At 33.2% G+C, this 21,679-nt stretch overlaps 1 protein-coding gene across 1 annotated transcript in view; it reads right to left on the reverse strand.

Moving 5' to 3' along the window:
- The window catches only part of LOC129223160 (choline transporter-like protein 5-B), a 51,518-nt gene extending 30,207 nt beyond the window's left edge, over positions 1-21,311 (reverse strand). Inside the window, exons 1-3 of the mRNA XM_054857727.1 lie at positions 21,197-21,311; positions 20,524-20,603; positions 10,163-10,276 (exon numbers count right to left, since the gene is read on the reverse strand). Of these exons, the coding sequence (XP_054713702.1) occupies positions 10,163-10,276; positions 20,524-20,603; positions 21,197-21,311 (309 nt within the window). The remainder of the gene's footprint in view (positions 1-10,162; positions 10,277-20,523; positions 20,604-21,196) is intronic.
- Positions 21,312-21,679: the final 368 nt, after the last annotated feature.

The following is a 21,679-nucleotide window of genomic DNA, read 5'->3' on the forward strand; positions in this document are numbered from 1 at the left end:
AATCTTCCAGAACTTCAAATATTGTAGGAAAAATTTCAGCAAATCTTATCACAGAATCATGTTTCTCGACCCAACGCGTGGGGCATACTTTTTTTACATGAAGTTTTCGAGAATTATTTTCTTTTACCTTTGATTCAAAATTTGCTGTTCGTTTTGCAGATATGGTAAAAAAAACTACCCACCCCTTTTATTATGCCAAAAGCATTGCGGATTGCAGTTTCTTGCGATGCTTTTGGTACAACCAAATTTAAAACGTGGCTAGCACAATGGACAAAGGGAGAAGATGGGGAAATACCTTTTATGATAGCTTGTACACCATTAAATCGACCACTCATTGTGGATGCCCCATCATAACTTTGCCCACGAAGGAAGGCTGTATCAATATCCAAGTCGGACAAAGTTTTTTGAATTGCTGATGCAATAGAAGAAGAAGATGAATCTGATAGACATCGGTAAACGATATTTATCCGCGTTCTCATTCCTAATGTAATGTAATATAAAATTTACTTTATTCAAATTAGATAAACTTCTCAACTCTATCGGCACGTGTAAAGTTTCAGTTTTAGGTTGGCATCCTTTGATGCCCAATCATATGCAAATGAGGCAAGTATAAATAGTGAACGATTCCAATCGTTCTCTCTCTCTCTCTTCTTTTGTGTTCGTCAGCCTCTTGTGAGTTAGGTCTGATAGGTGTTGGGGAGTTGCGAACTCCGCCTCCACTTATGGCCAGGGTTTATTCTTATGAACTTATTTTTGTTAGTTTACTTATTTTAGTTACTATGGACCAATAAATTTTTGGTAAGATTTTAACAAGTTTCCAATGTTCATTTCTTCACATTAACATTTGATTCTGCACCTTCCACTGTGTTGTATTATCTCTGCTTGTATAAGCATGTAACATTGTTGACTGACTTACGAAATTTAGCCTTTCGGCTTTTCGTTTAAACATCTTAAGTTATTATAAGGGTTATGGGCCCAGCCCTACCCAATTGTATCATATTAATTACGTGTTCAGTATCATGAGTAATATAAATGTATTAAGATGTTTTCGAATTGTCAGCAGAGTAGAGTATTAGACTTCGTGTTTTTGTGATGAAATGGAATGTTGTAACTGACTTGTCTTTTTGCTGAATCGGTAGATGACAAGTGTTTGGAAATCTTTTCAAATTGTTTTCCCCGCATCGGCGTTGAATGAAAACTGTGAAAATAGAAGCTTTTCTTTTACTTTTTGGAAATTTGTATCGAATCTTTAAGCCATGTGTAGTGTAAACTTTTCTCAGACGTTTCGTTTGCATTTTATGGGGGGATATAGTTGGTTTGGTGTTAGGCAGAATAGTGGCTGCTAAATTCAGCGGAAGACCTGGACTTGTTCCAGGGGGGAAGCTGTAACAGTTGCACTATTTAGGTTTTTTTTTTTCGGGGATATTTTGAGATTTTGTTGGTTGTTTTTTTTGAAATTAGGTTTTTTTATTTTTGGCGTTTTTCGTGTTCTTATCAATCATGGCATCCCAGAGTGTTCCTATCGAAAAATTAAGGTCTGACAACTATGTGAGTTGGTCATCGGATATCAAATTTGTCCTAATAGAACGAGGTCTGTGGAAGATTGTAAATGGCATTGAAAAAGAACCTTTTTCTAATGATGAAAAAAAGGCTACTGAGCAAGAGATTCGTAATTTTCAAAATCGACAAGATGTGGCCCTATCCATAATTTATTTAAATTTGGAGAAAAATTTCAAAAAGATAATCGAAAATCAGGTCAACGCGGCTGATGCCTGGAAGGCTTTGAAAGATCACTTCTTTCCTGACAATCATTGTCAGCATATGACATTGTTTTCAGAGTTATCCCAATGTCGTATAAAAGAGGAAGAGTCGATAAATCTTTTCGCTGCCCGTACTCGGCAAATTTTCGAAAGAATTAAGGCTATAGACGCAAATTTCTCTGAAAATTATTTGATTTTTCAAATTTTGCGTCATTTGCCCTCAGAATTTGACAATATTTGTCAAGTTATTCTTAGAACTACTGCACAGGAATTCACATTTAATAAAGTAGTCAGCGAACTTATTGCCGAGGAATCACGAATTCGACTAAAAGATGAGGATGATAAAATTATCGGCAGGGCTAACTTTGTAAAGAAACCGGGTAATTTTGACAAGAAAGGAGTAAAAGGGAAACTAATTTGTTTTAACTGTAATAAACCCGGCCATAAGAGGAATGTGTGTCAAAATAAAAGGGTTGACAAGGACCTCGAACAACAAAACAGAAAGTCAAGATCACCAATCCGGAATAAGAGGAAGGCGAACAAGAAAACTGCAAGGTGCAGTTCCCCATCAGTGGAAAAGGAAGCATGTAAGTACCAGAACTTTTTCATTTCCGAAGTACATCTAAATGAAGTATCAGAAGACCCAGATGAATTTATTTTCGACACTGGTTCCACCCATCATTTCGTTAACATTCGTAGTGCGTTTGAGGACTTTAAACCATTGCGAAACAAAGAAATGGCTATAGCCGTTAGAAATGAAACTTTCCCCATTTTGGGGATGGGAACTGTGAAATTAAAGTTTGATGATACTATCATTGTTTTAAAAGATGTAATGTACTCTCCTAATCTGCGTCAAAATTTGTTATCGGGTACTAAATTCGATAAGGGGGGTGCTAAGTTTGAAGGGGGAAACGGCTCCGTGGCGATATCTGGTCGAAATGGATTTATATTTAGAGCAATTTTAAGAAATGGCATTTATTTTGTAAAACCTCAAATTTTGTATAATAAATCGTATCAAGAAAGTATAAAACCAAATAAAAGTAATGATCATTTCGAAAATGAGAAAATTGAATGCTCTAGTATAGAAAAATTAGAATTGTGGCATAGAAGGCTGGCACATATTAACACCGATAGTATCAGAAAGAGCGGTGAATTTGAGTGTGTCCATGGCCTGCCTAAATTCAAAAATGTAAAAATAGATTGTGAAAATTGTAAAATTGGTAAATTTAAACGTGTTTCATTTAAACCAATAGGTAAAATACGGTCCAAGTGTCCCCTTGAATTACTTCATGCTGATGTGTGGGGTCCATGTAATATTAAGGGAAATAAGGGGGAACGTTTTTATTTATCAATTATTGATGATTTTTCACGTAAATCTGCTTTGTATCCAATTAGTGAAAAGAGCAAAGTACCAGAAATTTTCATAAGGCACATAAAGCGTGCTGAAAGATTTTTAAATCTTAAAGTAAAAGCTGTTAGAACTGACAACGGGGGAGAATTCGTAAATAAAGTTTTTGACAGTTATTGTTTGGATAACGGTATAAAACATGAGTTAACCAATATTTTCAGTCCAGAGATGAATGGTTTGGCCGAAGTGTACAATCGCTCCGCCGCTAATGCTGCAACAGTATTATTGGAAGAAAGCGGGCTAAGTAAAAGATTTTGGCCGGATGCTATGCTTTATTTCAATTATACTTGGAATAGGATTTGTCACTCAGGACAAACTAAAACACCTTTTGAGTTATATGGTGGACGTAAGCCAAGTGCTAGGCACGTCAAACCTTTCGGTGTTTTGTGTTATCTTGGAACACCCCGTCAGCAAAGACATAAACTTGATGTTAAAGCCAAAAAAGGTATATTTTTGGGCTATGCATTTAACACTAAGGGTTTTCGTATCTGGATTCCCGAAAGCGGAAAAATTTTTGAAAGTATAAATGTAAATTTTAATGAAAATGTTTATTACAAAGAAGCTTTTAAAAATATATCAGAGAGTGACTCTAGTGGAGCTGTGCTGGGTCCCTGTCTCAAATGGTCAAATATTCAATCAGATTCTGAAAATTCAGAAAATGAATCGAATTCCGAATCGGATAACGGAAGTGAAAGCCCGAGTACGCCGTCTAAATTCTTATCTTCTGATGAGAGTGAAAGCGAGACGAGCGGGGATGAATCAGATTCGAATTCTGACCTGAGTGAAAATGGAGAAAACCCAACACGCGCCCAGCTGCGTGAAACAGAATGGGTGAGGAAAGCAATCCCAAGGTCAGATAAATCTCGTACTGATATTTATTTTTATGAGAAACATTCTTCTAAACGATTACGTTCTTTAAATGATGTTGAAAAATATTGTTCTAAAAATGCTATTTTGTTTAAGCCACATTTATTTGATTTTAATGGTAAAAATTTATATCAAGGTGAAATTTCTGATCAAACTGTTCATTTAAATTTATGTAACTTATGACTAGATGATGAAATTGTAATTTCTAAGAATTACAAACAGGTTCTTAAATCTAAGCAAAAGGACCGGTGGTTAGATTCAATGAGGGATGAATTAGAGGTTATGCACTCTAGAAAAGTGTGGGATTTAACACCTTTGCCTGCAAATGAAAAACCAATCGGATCAAGATGGGTTTTCAATGTTAAAAGAGATGAATCGGGAAAAATTGTTAGGTATCGTGGGAGACTTGTTGCTCAGGGATATGTACAATCCCCTGAATCGTATGATCAGACTTTTAGTCCGACGATTCATTTTTCATTGGTTTGATTTTTCTTTTCCTTGAAAATATCAGAAGGTTGGTTCGATTTGCAGTGCAATGTAAAAAATGCTTATTTATATGCACCTCTAAAAGAATGCATCTTTATGAGACAACCACCGGGTTTTGCAATAGAAGGGAAAGAAAATCTAGTTTGTAAGCTTAATAAAGCAATTTACGGTTTGCACCAGAGTGGCCGTATGTGGTTTTTTGAGATAAACAGTGTTTTATTGAAAATTGGTTTTCAGAAATTTGAAGAATGTAATTGTGTTTATATTTATAATTCATGTGTCATTTTGTTGTTGTATGTTGACGATATTGTTTTTGCTCGCACGGAAAGAAAAGAATTTAAATCATGTTTTAAATTTACTTAGGAAAAATTTTGACTTAAAAGTTCTTGGAAAAACAAAAAAACTGTTAGGTGTTGAATTTGAAAGAACTGAGAATGGTTTGAATTTGTTTCAAACGAAATATATCATTGAATTTTTTGAAAAGTTCAAACATTTTAATTTTCCGGTTTCATCATTGCCGATTTGTAAAGGTACTGTTTTTTCGAAATTGAATTGTCCTAATACAGAAAATGAAAAATTTGAAATGTCAAAGATTCCTTATCGTAATTTGTTGGGTTGTCTTTCTTTCATTGCGAGCAGAACGAGACCGGACATTTGTTATGCGGTCAATATCTTCAGTCAATTTCAAAGCAACCCTGGTGTCATTCATTGGAATGGTCTTTTAAAACTTCTGGGTTATGTTTTTCAAACAAAAGATTTAAAACTTAAATTAAATTGTAATAGAACCCAATTAATAGCTTTTTCTGACGCCGATTATGCAGCTAATCGAGATGATCGAACTTCACTCGGGGGCAGTTAATTTTGTTGGATAATGCGCCGATTGAATGGCGAACCTGGAACGTTGTATTAGCCTTTCCACTATGGAAAGTGAGTTTGTGGCCCTTTGTGAAGTGTCTAAAGAGCTTATGTGGTTTGACCGTGTATTAAACGAATGTTTATGCTGGGGAATTGTTAGAAAAAGTAAAATTAAATCTGTAATGTACGTTGATAATCAATCAGCCATTGACTTTGTTAAATCTCCGATTGAAAATCACCGTACAAAACATAATGATGTAAAATTATTTTTTGTTCGTGATTTGATTCAACGGGACATTTTTACCGTAAAACATGTAGGTAGTAAATCCAATAGGGCCGATATTTTTACGAAGCCGCAGACCCGTTTTGAACTGAATCGTTTTTGTGAACAAACATTTTGTTAATTTTTAATGGTATGAAATTGTTTAGTATAATAAATATAATGGGGTATTAAAGTATAAATATTTTTGTAACAACTGAAATTCTTTTTCAAATTTCTCATTGGTTTAATCTTTGAGATGGAGGAATTTGATTCAATGACAAGAGTTTATTTTTGGAAACTAAGCGTTTTAAATAATTTTGTCATTGTGAAAAAAAAAATTTTTTTTTTTTTTTTGTAAAAATCATTGTGCCCATCTTTTTCAAAGATACCGTTTCGAGTATTTTTGCCAATTACAGTTTGACAAGATAGTTTGCAGTGGAAATGTTAACCTTGGACTTACTACTAGTTCCTTGGACTGTGGATCATCTATAGGCAAGAAGGACTTTTTTTGAGAAAGGACTTCAATCAAATAAGCGCTGATGCATTGAGCTGCATCTGCTGATGGATGATGTATTATGATGGATATATATCCATATTTGTTTATTGTTGAATTGTTAAATTTTTTGTAAAAGATTAAGCCTGGCCCTTTGTGGATTTTTTTTTTGGGTTATTTTTGAATCTATTAAAATTGTATAAAAATTTAAAGTTTAATAGCATTACTGAATGAGAAGGGGGGATATGATAGACATCGGTAAACGATATTTATCCGCGTTCTCATTCCTAATGTAATGTAATATAAAATTTACTTTATTCAAATTAGATAAACTTCTCAACTCTATCGGCACGTGTAAAGTTTCAGTTTTAGGTTGGCATCCTTTGATGCCCAATCATATGCAAATGAGGCAAGTATAAATAGTGAACGATTCCAATCGTTCTCTCTCTCTCTCTCTCTTCTTTTGTGTTCGTCAGCCTCTTGTGAGTTAGGTCCGATAGGTGTTGGGGAGTTGCGAACTCCGCCTCCACTTATGGCCAGGGTTTATTCTTATGAACTTATTTTTGTTAGTTTACTTATTTTAGTTACTATGGACCAATAAATTTTTGGTAAGATTTTAACAAGTTTCCAATGTTCATTTCTTCACATTAACATTTGATTCTGCACCTTCCACTGTGTTGTATTATCTCTGCTTGTATAAGCATGTAACATTGTTGACTGACTTACGAAATTTAGCCATTCGGCTTTTCGTTTAAACATCGTAAGTCATCAGAATCACCTTCAAGATCGCAAAATCGAAGAAATCTTTCTCAAACATCCACGTCTTTAATGTATCGGACTGATACAGAACACTGTTCTTTCGTAGAAATGTTTGTCGTTTCATCAACAATGATGCTGAAATATCCGGCATCTTAACTTCTCTGGCCACGGATGTTCCAATTATTTGACCACATGCTGAAATTATCTCGTTTTGGGTTTTCCAGCACAAATAAGTGGCGTTGGAAGGAGCAGACATGAGATGCTTTTTTTAAATTAACATCTCCTGCATCTAAACGGAAGCGTAATGCTCCACGGAATACTCCATCATTGACTTAGGGTTCGGGGCTTTTAAGTGGGTTTCCGCTATCTTGGTGCCCGCGAAGCGGCTTTTCGTGTCTTCGCAATGTTCGTCGTTTTAACAATGGGCATAGTATTGGAGCGGTTTTCCAAAATCTGCTTCTGGCGACTACTGTCCATAATGTTTATGATAGCATTTTCTGGTCTTCAAAAATTGGCAACAAACTCTTCTGACTTTATCATTGCTTCTCTATGATATGAAGTTTTCTCATGAGAATCGCAAATTTCTATTGCATCTTTATATTGACATAGCGGTCCTTTAACTAGCTTTCTCAACTTTTGGTTGCCAATATTGTCTGGTGCAAACAAGACACAGTGCTTACAAAAAGCTCCGGAAAGTTTTTCACTGTAAGCTAGCCAAGTATACCTTTGCAGCCAACTTTTCTGAAATTTTTGTTTCTTTCCCCTTTCCACAACTTGAGGAAAAATATAATTGTCCGAAGGGTCCCAACATTCAGTCACAAATAGTGATGTTCCGGATATCCGTATCCCTATCCGTGGATATCCAAGGAAAAATAAAGATCCGTATCCGTATCCATTACTTTTTTGACGGATCTTAAACGGATCTTTTCTATTCTAAAAATTCTTAAATATTTGAAAAAAAGACTCTTAAATTCCGTTTAAATTAGGTTATATTCCCTATTTAAATTATAAGGTATTATTTCAGATGCCAACGGCCCTCTGAGACATGTTTTTTTTTCTTTTTAGTATAATATTACTTTTTGTTATTGATTTGAGGTTTCTGTTAATTCCTCATTTTGGTTTTTCTCCGCATCCTTCAAAAAAGTGAGACAAAATTCTCCATTTACTGTGTGTAAAGGTGTTCCCGGCTCTGTTATTCTGTTTTCGGAGCAATCTGGGTGGAATGGGTCAGCGCTGCATTGATGCTGAAAGAAAATGCGAAAAAATATTGCTAGCCTATCCAGTAGCAGCTTTACACTCTTGCTCTTGTATCCTACATCTACCGAGCAAGCTAGAAATTTTTTTTCACATTCTGTTTAAGCATTAATGCAGCGCTGACCCGTTCCTTCCAACTCTCCCTCAATTTTAACGCATATTTCTTTAAGGAGTAAATCAAAGTCTTTATTATATTTTCGCCGTAGATGCCATTTTTTGAAGAAACAGTGTTATTATTATGACGGGAATACCTTCCGTAATAAGTTTTCAACTTGGATAGTTGAATTGGGCAAAAAAAATTTTGAAATCCGTATCCGTATCCGTATCCGCGGATCTCCACACTAATGATCCGTATCCGTATCCGGGGATCTACTTTTTTAACGATCCGGCACATCACTAGTAACAAATGCACATCGCATTTCCCCGAGATACTTTCTCTTCGATGCATAGTCCAATGTCGTGAGCAGGGATGGTATCGATGTAATTCGAGGAAATCGGTGCTTCCTCATCATGTCGTTGTCTTTTTTTCTCCGATGGTGCTGAAAAATCTACATCTGTGCTGTTGGAAGCAGATATAGTTGACCTGGATGCCCCGAGGTCGAAGAGCGTAAGTTGGCGTTTCATAGATAGTACTGATATAATGAGAAATAAAGCCAAAAACAATTTTTAAAAAATATCTGAATTTGTCACAATAAAAACAAAAAAAATGCATTTTATATTATAGATGAAGATTAACAAGAAGTAGGTTTGAAGTGATACAGCTTAAGCATAAAGTTTAAATGAAACTCAAACTGAATAATGAGAATCGCTCTGTCGTTTGTGTAATCGGGGGGGGGGGGGACGAGAAAGGATTGGCCAATACAAACACCCGCGGCGTCGGAGTCAACCGCGGCGCTGGCGCCGACATTTTCCAGTACAGCAGACAAAATGTCGTCTTATTATTAGTTACAATGAACACGTGTGCGGTCGGCCAAGCAGGCATCTTTTTAGTCCCCCCTGCAGCATAACATTTTCATCCGTCGTCAATCGGGAGTGTTTCCGAGAAAAACGAAAGTAATGGTGAATTTTGCTTTCCGAAGCTTTTCTCCTCAGATTTACTTCTTATCCATCAACTGGCACACGGAAGAAGATACGATCTTGTAATCACTGATGTTTCAAATGAGTTCCTAACTACAGAAAAAATAAATGCCGAAAAAGAGAGGGGGGAAGTTTTAAATGATCTCTCGTCGTCCCTGCTTACTTTGGAACCACTTCGTTTTCTCAAAGCGTGTTCATCTTTGTTCAAACAAAAAAAAAGTATTTTTGAAAATTGTTTAAATTAACGTTCTGGGGGGGGGGGCACGGGCCCTGTGGGCCCCCCTCTGGTTGCGCCCCTGCTAGAGCTAATATATTTTTAAGAGTAAAAGTCTTTTTTATCAAAATACATACAGATTTTACTACACTATTTACCATGTATGACACATTTTATTAATTTTAGACATAACATTGACAACAAATGATTATGTATACAACAACCTTTGAGAAAAAGAACAATCTTAAAACAGATGTTTATGTTAAGATTTTTACTTCATACTCTACAGAAAGAACACCTAACTTTCTTTTGATGTCTGCCGTTTTTCTTCCATTTACAAATAATAATTTTAAACAGTACTGCAAAAACCACAGAAGAAGCAAAAGGTCTTTTCTTCATGACTTTTGAAAGTTTACTAGTTTATCACTGTTCGTGCAAGGGTGGCCATCTTCCAAGGGTCATGGGTAAAGTGATGCAACTTGAAAAAGCAAAATAAAGTGTCCAGTAGTTCCTTCTAAGTAGCGTCGAAAAAGACAGAGATAGCAAGTGCGAATAGAAGGTGCCCATCCTCAACCTCTTTCCCCCCTTTAAAATTGAATCTAACCCAAGAGCTAGTCTTTGCTCTGGAGAATGAACAATACAAGTAAATAAATATGTATCTACTTCTGAAAACCAGGGGGAAAAGGCTCTTTTCTATGTCTTATAAGAAGGATCTACTATCTTTTACCTTATCATATCTTCTTGCATCATATTTGCAAATCAGTTGCGAGATTCTTTCTTCTATGCCAGGCATTGATGGATGAGCAACAAATGTTTCATTAGGACACGTCTCAACACAAACCTGAAATAAATTTGATTTTTTTTTAAACATCAAAACATTGTGTTCATAAGGTTTATTAAAAGATTATAATTCAAAAGCTGATAAAAAATATGGCACTAAAATGCAATGCAGCAAAAAAAATACTATATAAAGTACAGAAAACTTGCTATTTTTTGAATTGCAACAAAGATATTTTGTAAACATATTATATATTTCACTCCATCGGCAACAATTCTGGCACATCTCAAAATATAAATTTTTAAATGTTGAAAAAATAAATAAATAAATAAATAAATAAATAAATAAATAAAATAAAGTTTTATCGTATCCCCCTCCCCCCCCCCCAACCCCATCAGCCAGTATCCCATAAAATTTTTGTTTTACCAGGTTTTAATAATCCCTGCCTGGTCTTTTCCTGCATGACAGAAAAAGCAAGGTCAAAGAAATAATTTAATAAATAAATCTGTTTATAAACTGAAAAATAATGTGAGTGCCATACTTTATCTTATTAAAATTAATAAATTGTTCAATTTTGTTGAATTACTAGTTAACAGTACTACTTTCATTATTCTTATAAGAAAAATTCAACTGATTATGAATAATTTTATTAAAAACTGGAGTTAAAACACAGTAAACTTTAGTAGACCTAAAAATTAAACATTTTACAATTACAGTGAAGAACTGTATCAGAGAATTTAATACAGGTATTCACTGAATAAAAAATAAATTTACTATCCTTGCTTCCGAGTAGGGTCTTCAAAAATCATAATTTCTTTGAAACAATACAAAATATATGACTTCTTTAATTTAGATCAGATTCTTTTGATCTAAATCAGATTAATTTTTTTTAAAGGGTTTCCGAAATTTCAGTTATTGATGAATTTAAATTTCTAAGAATTACTTAAAATAAAAATTGGTATATTTAAAAACTACAAAACCATATTATATATCAAATTACAGTGCCCGCCACTAATAAAATCGCTGGATTATAAAATCAGCCGCTTTATAAAATCAAATCTGGAAGAACAGAATCATTACCATATAAAAATATATTAGAATTATCCTTTAATAAAATTATCCGTGCCGTTTTATAAAATCAAACTTTTGAATAGCACATTTTAGAAACAGAAAAAAGGGGGGGGGGGGAAAGACCGCTTTTTCTTCTTTTTTGTCTGAAATAGAAGCAGGATTTTATTTTTACTTTCAAGATTTGAAAACAGTACAGCACTAATAAGATAAATTTCACATAAATATTTAAAAAAAACGAAGGTCCAGCTGCAAGTTGTACGTTTTTTTCTTGGGGAGTTGAATGAAACGAAAAAGAATGAAGCAACCACAGGTGTTTCAGAGCCACCCACTATTTAGTTGGTGCAGGCTGTTTCCACTTACAGATCTATTTCGACTTGCAGTCCTGCTCACTGACCACTGAGTTTCAATTAGACTGCTCATTCAGCTATGTACAGAGGTTGATTGTTCATTTTTACATTTATTTTAAGTTAAAATTGTTGGTTAGCAAGCATGCTAAACGTAACAACTTGAGTGTGAAAGATAAATTCGAAATTTTGCATAAGTATAATAAGCTTCCTAAATGTAGTTAGCGTGATAGCAAATTAGGAATTTCTCAATCTTTACTTTCGAAGTCTGTTATTCAAACAACAGTAAGTTACTATTTTAAGGCCCTTGTGTAATTAAAAATTTGTAACTCATGTAAGTTAAAACATCAACTGTTTTTTGCAACACTAAAAATTAAATATAAATAATCTTAATTTATTTCTTTTTTAGAGTAGTTAAATGTTAAAACCATTTATTTTTTTAAGTGCATGTATACCAGTTTATAAAATCAAATATCCTTAGAATGAATGTGATTTTAATAAGCCCCGGGCACTGTAATATGAATAACACATTGTTACACATTTCAACCTTTTCATTTGATACAATATTTTTCTTTGTATCTTTTGTATCCTTGATATCCCTTTTCCTTCGTTTGTTTTTGTCTTTTAAATACAGTAGACCCTCGTTTTATGTGGGTTTATTTTACATGGTTTCAATTATATGCAGTTTAAGATTTTAAACCTTTATTTTATTTTATGCGGATGAGTTTCGGTTTTACGCGGATGCGGTAATGCAAACAGATAAAATTTTCCCCTCTTTCAAAATCCAAACTCCTAAAGATTGCAGATTACGCATAATCAACTGCATTTTGGCATGCTAATAATCGAGCTTGGACCTCTGGAGACATTTTACGCGGTTGGTTCCAGAGCTATTTCCAGAAGTAAAGTTATTGAACTCACACAGATCAGAACTCACTGAAAGAAGAGCTTTTAGGAGTGACAAAGGAGGCCAAAACCAACAAGTTTACCGAAATCGGTGAAGCACAACCAAAAACGTTCACATTGAACATTTTGAGCCATTCCTAGACAATAGAAATCATCTTTCTGATTTGTTAGTGAAGGAAGATTCCATCATGGAAGTGACACAAGTGATCATGGATCAGGGTGGCTACAGAAACTGTGAAAAAAAGTTCCCTGATTTCCCTGATTAAGTTCGCCAAATATCCCTGATTTACGTTACCAATGATAATGGTTTCTGTGCTCTGACCTACTTGAAAATCATTGCATATTAAATAAAATGCAATGTTCAAAATGTTTTAAGTTGTTAATTAAAAATATATTTTGAAAAGATGCTCCTTTTTTTCAGTAAAAATAATACATTAAATTATCTACAGGGAAATATTATAGGAAATCTGAAACAAATACTCTTTACTTCCAGCAACCAGTTATAACATAGGAATTCTAAGAAATTATTACAAACACTCTTAAAGAAATATCTAATCATGATAAAACTAAAAAGTATAGAAATAATTTTGAACTAATTTTTCAAGCAGTATAATTATTGCTGCAAGAATAACAAAAAAAATTTACTTATGTACACAAGCAAACTCAATTTCAAATGATTTCTTTATTTGTCGGGGGAAAAAAATCTTAGATTATCTGTGTAACAAACAACATTGAAATGCAAAAAACCATCAATTAATTTCAAAATATGTATATATATATAACTTGGTTTTAAAATAAAAGTATTTTAAAGTCTGGAGAAAAAAAAACCTTGTATAATCTGAGGCGACAGCGAATAATACGATGGCACAAAACAAAGTTGATTTTCATTCAACATTCAATTTTAGCAATTAAATTAAAAAAGCGAAGAAGCAATAATTTTTAAGCTTTTATCTGTATTAATTTAAAAAACAAAGATCTTTTCTAGAAATTGTGATTACAGTACGCTAATTACTTCAAGACAATGAGTAAAGGCAAGGGAGCTAAGGCATTAATGACGGCTTCCTCTTTGCCTGTAGGGTTGTTTATTTTACGTAGCATAGAACTTATGAAAGGTAAATTCGAGCTACGTAAAATAAACAACTTTACAGATACAGAGGCAATCATAGGAAGTTCATCCTGTGTTTAAAAAGTTAAGATAGTGTATAATCGCACCTCATTAATTTTACTTTTTTCTCAACAGATAATTGGCGAAGATGCGTAGGAAATTAAGGTACTTTATTTTGCAAAGCAAAAAAAAAAATTCTTCTTTTGATCAATTTTCCCAGAATTTTTATTATTTTTTCGAAACTCCCTGATATTTCCCTGATTTTTCCCTGATTAATAAAGTTCCCTGACTTTTCCCTGATCTCCCTGATTTCCCTGATGTGTCGCCACCCTGATGGATGCATTAATGCTCTGCAAAGAAATACAGAGAAGAATTCTTAATGACTGCTTTTTTACAAAAATTCTTAGATGAAGCAATTGTAATTTTGTGTTTTCCTCTTCCATTTTATACAAATACGCACTCTATAGCAGTAGGCCTCATTTGCCACTCGTCAAGACTTTATTCCGGCAAAGAGTGGCTAATAATGATAAAGCAGCAACTAATTGAAAAGTGACCACTGATTAAAAATGTGAATTTTTAGGTTGAGTAAGGAGAAAGAATTTGAATAGATCAAAATGGTCCGGTCGAGTGAGAATAAACTCAATACAAGGAAGAATGGCTGTACAGACAACTCTCGATAACTTGTAGCTTTATAACACGATTATTCCTTCATCTCAAAGTTTTCATTTGGGTCCCAAACTCGAGAATGCCGTGGGAACTTCCCATAACTCGAAGCTTTTAACTGATCCACTGTAAGTTCAAGTTATTGTGAGTTGACTGTACTAAGAAAAAGAGCTGTACTAGTAGAATTTAGAGTTGTCAGTTAGAAAGAGCTGAACACACCTCCACCCCAGCAGTGTTGAGCACTTTTTCCCACTGATAAAGTGATAAAGAAACTACATCACCACTTTGAAGTAGCTTATTTGCAGCATTTTTATAACAAGTTGTGTAAACTAGCAAGAAGGTATGTGTTGGTTTTAAAACGAATTTTATAAGTTATTTAACCACAACTTTTTGATGAAACAAGAATACCAGCAAAGAACCTTGTATGGAGGTTTTGCTGTAGAAATCAAATGAGCAAACAACAAAAGTAAAGTCCAATTTTAAGGCCATAGTGAAGTTTTTTCAAGTAAAATTATTATGATTGCAAATTTCCTATTTTTTTGGATAATCTAAGCTTTTATACAGCAGAAGGGGTGTGAGCCCTAACAGCCTTGGATTTTTGAGATCTACTCATTTAAGTTTGTGCAAAGAAATAAGATGGGATTTAAAAATAGGAAAAACAAAGACATCAACAAAAGGACAGAATGGGGACAGAGACTCAGCCCCGCCACTAAGTTCCGGCACTAAAAATGACTATTTTAGTAGAAATGAAAAATAGTCTCTAGATGAAAAAAAAAAAAAAGTTTCTAAAATAGCCTTCCATAAAAAAAAAAAAAAACACTTTATGTTATATTAATGCATGATAGTTCAATAAATAGACATTTCTTGGCTGTGTGGAATGTAAATCAGACCACTCACAGTGGGGGCTAGATCTATACGCATGGTAAATTTTCTGAAAATTTTCCCTATTAAGAGAACACTAAAGAAACAAGTACCGAAACTTTGTAGTACAATTCTCACTGTATGATTTCTGATTAAAAAACAGTAAAGGACTGAGTATATAAAAAGAAAAGAAATAGAAACACTACATCTGTGATATTAATAAACATGAAACTTAATCCCCTTTTAATTACTTAAAAAAAAAAATCATGGCTACAAGAAATTAAAAATCAAAATTTACTGACATTTATCCAGAATGCAAACAACAGTTAATAAAAAAAGTAGTTGTGGAAATGAACTTTTTGAAAAAATCCAGATTGCAAAAAACGGTGATTAAAAAACAAAAAAAAAAAAAAAAAAAAACTTATTGTACAAAAATGCAAATATCACACATTTCTGATCATATTTTTAATGCCATTTTAAAGTAGAAAATATTTATACATTTTCTTTCTTTTGAAAGTCATTCCAAAAGCAAATTAATATAGAAAATAACTAATTTTGTTCGTATTTATCTGCAATTCTGCATCAATTAGTAATACTTTCATAATCATAAATAATAATAGCAACTTTCCTGATACATGATTTGATAATTGATTACAATGGTAACATGTTATGTTATAAATAAAGGATCTTGAATTTATAGTAATTGCACCTAAGTTGCTAAAAATATCATTACAAATTACAATTTATTCAAGGAATTTTTTGCTATCTTAGTCTTTTCAGTAACTGTACAACTAATGACATTTTTAACAATGTCATTTTCCCTGTTTTTTTTCCCAGAGCATATGAACCCTGATGAATGTTTATTATAATTCATTTTCCTACATTTTAAAATGCTTATTTTCATAAAATAAACCAGGTAAAACGTTCCTAATTTTTCCCTCTTTAAATTTCAAACAAATTTTTAATTAAAAAAGTGCCCTATAGGGAAAAAAAAAAGAAAAAAGAAGGAAGTTTTTATGTATTTTAGTCACTTTTTCATTAAAATAGTTGCTGCTTTTTGCATTTGATTTTGGTCTTATTTTAGCTATAATATAGACGCTGAGATGTCTTTGCTCATGAGCGGATTTATGGGGGGGGGGGGGGGGCGAGGGGGGTCAATGCCCCCCAGTCTTGCGAGGACTTTATACATAGCAACAACACACCTTCCAAAATCTCAAAAGAAAAAAAATCATGATTTTTTTTTTCTTTTTTGAATAGTTCAGAAGTGAAAATGAAGAGACTAGCAACTGTCCTTTTGTGATTGTGTGTGTGTGGGGGGGGGGGGGGGAAGAGAAATACCGTACACCGTATTACAAGTAGTCAAGCTGTCACTGGGTTGCTGAAAATGTGTTGAAAAATTTTGAACTGAAAACTATTAGGGCAAGTATATAAGTGAAAATAACGAGCTATGTATTCAGCTGCAATACTTAAAATAATCGACGACTATTTCAACACACTAGAAGCAAAAACAAAGATTTAAAAAGAAACGGATTTACCTATAAACTAAACAAGCTATAGCTTAAGGCATCCATTTTATTATAGGCCCCCAACTCCCGAAAAATTCATGATTTGTTCCTTAAAAAAAAAGTACTTGAAAAGTAAATTTTATTTTCAAGTGCTTGAAAACCTAGAACATTTAGAAAAATGTGGATACAAACCATAAATTTTTTAATTGATAAAAAATGGGAGGGAGTAGGGGAGAAATGTCGAAATTCTCAAATTCAGCTCCTTGCCCCACCCTGCATCAAAAATGTAAAAATCATGGTTCTCACCTTTCTGCAACAAATTACCTTGAGATAATTTTTTGGGACTCACATGTTTCATATCTTACAGTTTATTTAATCCTGAATGTAGTATTTAAAAAAAAAAAAAAAAGCACTACCTCTATTCCTTTTTGTTTTCTACACTACTTGTAAACTCGTAAGTGGAAAAAAAAAAGTTGTTGTAGTGAGAAATCTATAGTTTTTTTCTTTTTTTTTTTTTTTTTTGAACTTGGAATAGTTGTTTCTTACAAAATTAGAACAATACTGTAAAACTGTACAACCTAATATTAATTTTCAGAGACTGGAAAGGACAAATAAAGTGCCTTAAGAAATTTTAATTGTTCTCGAGTACTTGAAAAGAATTAGATAAGTCTTTGAAATTCCTAATCAAAGTGTGCTTCATTTTTTTTAAAATCAATCGTATGAATTATGAATTGTCCAAATGGGCAGCATGTTACTCTCTTGTTACTTATTTAACACCATTTTTTTAAAGCATTCTTTACTATTGATCATTTTGTATTTAATTCATTGTTGTATTTGTAGATAGGTTGGAGGAGTGAACAAAAGCTTATTAAATTGAACTGACAGTCGAAATAAGCAAATAACAATGCACAATCTTCTCTGCTCCTTCTGAAGACTGTTGTCATAGATTTGTCGACCCGAAAACAATTTTTACTGTGTGTTATTGTAAATTGCAAAGGAGTATTTTGCCTATTTTTTCGAGATTTTTGTAGTTCCAGTAACCCCTTATAAGACTTCAAAATGCAAAATTTTATATCTATTTTACAAAAATTTCTTCCGGGGGAGAAACCCCCAGGCCCCTTGAAATTGGAAATATTCTATCCTCTACTTAAAAGGGACACCATTTCCCCTCTTGAGTTCAATTTCAGGAACACAGCAGTCAACATATTAATAAAAACGATACAAAATAAGTAAATCATGGTGTTAAAAAAATGGCCTTTTCTGCCACCGACAGAAAAATTGTCCGGACTACAAGAGAGACCCAAAAACTTAGAATAGCTTAGAGTCATATTAAGTCTACATCCAGCCTTGATTACAAACAATATTACTCAAAAAGAAAAAAATAATAAGAATAATAATACCCCCCCCCCCCCCAGGAACTCGGTCCTAAATCCGCCTATGTCTTTGCTTCAAAATAGTAGCTTTAGTAGCCGTTTTAGTTGCCAGCAGCAGCCCAGTAAACCTTAACTTTAGTAAGAATTATACAACAGAATAACCTATTTAGTTACATTACCTTAGGAGTACCACACTTCTTATCGAACATATACAATTTTTTACACTCTCTTATGTCAAAATAGTACAGAGCAGTTTTATTCCTAGATAATACAAAATATTATTGTTAAAACTTTTAATAAATCATGCAACAGAAATTTAAATTCAATTAGTCTTAAGAAAGAAAAAATAAGGAATGACAAATAGGAATGTCTTTTTCATTAGAATTTTTTTTAAATAATGCAAGTAGCTATAATGAGCACAATTCTAACAAAATTTAAGCTGCTGAATATTTGAACTGCTGAATATTTGAATTAGAAGCCTGAGCTTGAACATGGCATGTACAGTGGGGTGGAGTGAAAAAAAATAAATAAAAAATTGAGAAACATGTAAGGCCTATATGTAAGAAAATTGCCTCTTATCAAGCCTATTTCTCATACAAAATGTGAGCTACATCAAATAATAGCTTTAGCTGCCCATTTGACTTTCAATTTTAATCATTTAGCATGATTTTTCTCCAAACTGAATAAAATGGAATGATAAAATATAGTTATCTCTCATTTGAAACTACGAAAAGTTGAAATTAAACACTAGAGAAATAAATACCTAATGTTATAGTTAGTTGAATAACCTAGGGATATGCAAAAGGCCTTTAAATGTGTATAAAGTGTGCACATCTCACATGCTCTGCCAGCTCTATCTCGTCCCTTTTTGCGATCACTGCTATCAACTGCGTTCTTTTTTCTAGTTCGTTGCCTTTCTCTTTCAAAGTACTCTATTTAGTCCGAATTATTTAAAACTAGTGCGTTATAGCTTAAAATATAAATGAAAACGTTGTTTTTATGTATAAACAACTTGGAAGGGGGAAAAAAACAATTATAAGTCAAGATTTTCTTCCGCATTGTGAATGAGATAAGCATCAATTTTTATAAATGCAACTGAATTCCAGTCAATTAAAATAAAATAGTTGTCTGCATTGAAATTTACTGTAGGAATCTTGAATTCTTGAACATAATTATTGAGCTTGGCCATTTTTCCCTTTTATAGCTCTTGAAGGCCTAGCTCCCTCGTGTGTTTTCTATTGTTGGTCAGCTTTGACCAATGGAATGTTTTCTTGACATGACTACTTAATTTTATTACATTGTAAAAGTATTCACTTCCAATCCCACATGATGATTTATACAGTATAATAGGGTATAGTCTAATTACATATAAGGTTGAAACTCTCACGTTCTCTGATGGGCATTTTCCAGAAATATCTAACCGAAAAGCTATATTTGCTGTCGTTAATCTTCTGCAGTGACTGTATTTTTTCCAAACAAACTGAATGAAACATTTCCGTTTGAAATACCATTCCACAATTCGTAAACATACCATTGATCTATGTATACTAAGCTCATTAGAGGCAACCTCTGCCAAAGATACATCTACTTTTTTAAAGTTTACTACAGCTACCTTTTCATTGTTTCCCCAATTTCTAAACAATATCCTTTTGGTCCAGCAGTTTTTCCATCCAAATGTTGCAGTAGATGGTGGAGTGGTAATTCATTTGTATACAAAGTAGTCAATGTTGACCTTTCGGAATGGGTTTGATATAATACAATTAGGGGTAACTTAGGGGCTGATGAATACCAATGCTTCTCAATCACTAATTTATTAACAGCAATGTGATAAATACAATTTTTTGGTTTGAACCTGTCTTTAATCCTGAGTTCCATATAGGGGAGCTCTGAAATAAAATTTTTGGATCATGCTTTTATTCTGATTTCAAAAGAAGTTCAAGCATGTCGAATTTGAGAAGCACTGTAAACACAGAAAAAATCTATTTAGACTTATGCACACTTTTGAAAAATCCGACTTTTTTTTGTAAGGAAAGTTAAAGTTTGAACCGAATGAATTTTCTTTTAATGAAAGTACTAAATGTTTTGAAAATGCAAAAAAGAATGTGAGCATCACTCATAACTTAATTCTATGGTTTCAACATTTTATACAAAAAATATTTTATGGAGGAATTTATTTTTTTGCTTTTAAAATTTTTTTTCATTGTAGGTGATATTAATGTTTTTTAAAAAAAATGTTGCTCATAGATGTAATCTACTTAACACTAAATTTGCATAATTCTGTGTACAACTTCACACTTAAACTTAAAATGTTAACTACATAAGAAAAAAAAAGAAAAAGAAAAAGCTTAAAAAAAATACTTTTTTTATTTTACTTTCCATATTGATTCTTATTTCTACAATATAGACCATCACCAATAAAACCAATTACATTTAAAAAAAAATTCCTCAGAGCTAAATACAAATTTAAGTTCAATGTTTCACTTACTTTAGCTTTCCGAGTGCCGCACAAGTTCCCATCCGAATCGGTAGGATAGAGTAGAACTCTGGGATCTCCCGATCTAATGGCTAAAACAATAATATATAAATTTATTTGAGAAGATTTTTACACATGTTTATATAAGAAAAAGTATGTTCATATCATAAGAAGTTAAAATTCAAAACTCAGGAAAATGACCGGATTTTGCAGTGGCTTTGAAAAAAAATCAGGACACAATACAGTGGAACCCCGATATTACGTTTTCTGTTGGGATAGTGATAAACAATGTTCTAAGCGGAAAAACGTAAAATCGGGGCTATGTTAAAAACATAAGCACACTGTTTAAAAATTGACTCTTATCCAATGAAGTAGTAAGAACAATGTGTAATACTACTTGTTTTTTGTTTTTAGATACAATTTCATTTGTAGCACTATTGGTATGAGCGATTTTTTGAAAATTTGCTTCTTAGTTGGCATTTACAAACTTTCGAGTCTTTATACTTAGAATCCTTTGATCAGCTGTGGGGACACCCTCGATTATTTGTTCTTTGTCTTCATCATTATCGCCGAAAACTGGTAATGAATTAGACATTGAATGAATTCCTGATGTGAAGAGATAATACATGCGTCACCAACTTCTGTAAATTTTTTCAGGAAAAGCATCTGCAGCTCTAGTCCTCACTTGTCATGAAGGAAGATTGGACGACCACAGGAAATACCCTGCTAGCAAAATTTCTTGCAACAACCTTGACATATCTTGATATTATACTGACGGTGTCAATATTGACATGTTTCATACTGCATAAAGGTTGCATAAAGATTAAAAAGCAATATTTGCAATAACAATATGTATGCAACATTGCATTCATCTTGAACTACCAATATTGATATTACCTTACAATATCAGCATTGCATACATGTTGACGCCGTCAAGATGGTATTGATTTCATGCTGTCACCGTTAAGGTAATTAGTACACAATAGAACAGGGGGGAACTTCGACGATACTTGCGCATGCGCACAGTTCTTTATACCCAGTGTCCCTTGCATTGCTGGCATGTTAGCTTCCTCTTTTGACCTTCGATAGAGCTCCACGCTGCTGTTGGCGTTGCATTCTTTAGGCTTTGCTAAGTTGGTTGCTTAGTGATTAGTGTGCAATAGTATTG

This window comes from Uloborus diversus, chromosome 5 (genome assembly GCF_026930045.1).
Source record: "Uloborus diversus isolate 005 chromosome 5, Udiv.v.3.1, whole genome shotgun sequence".
NCBI lineage: Eukaryota > Metazoa > Arthropoda > Arachnida > Araneae > Uloboridae > Uloborus > Uloborus diversus.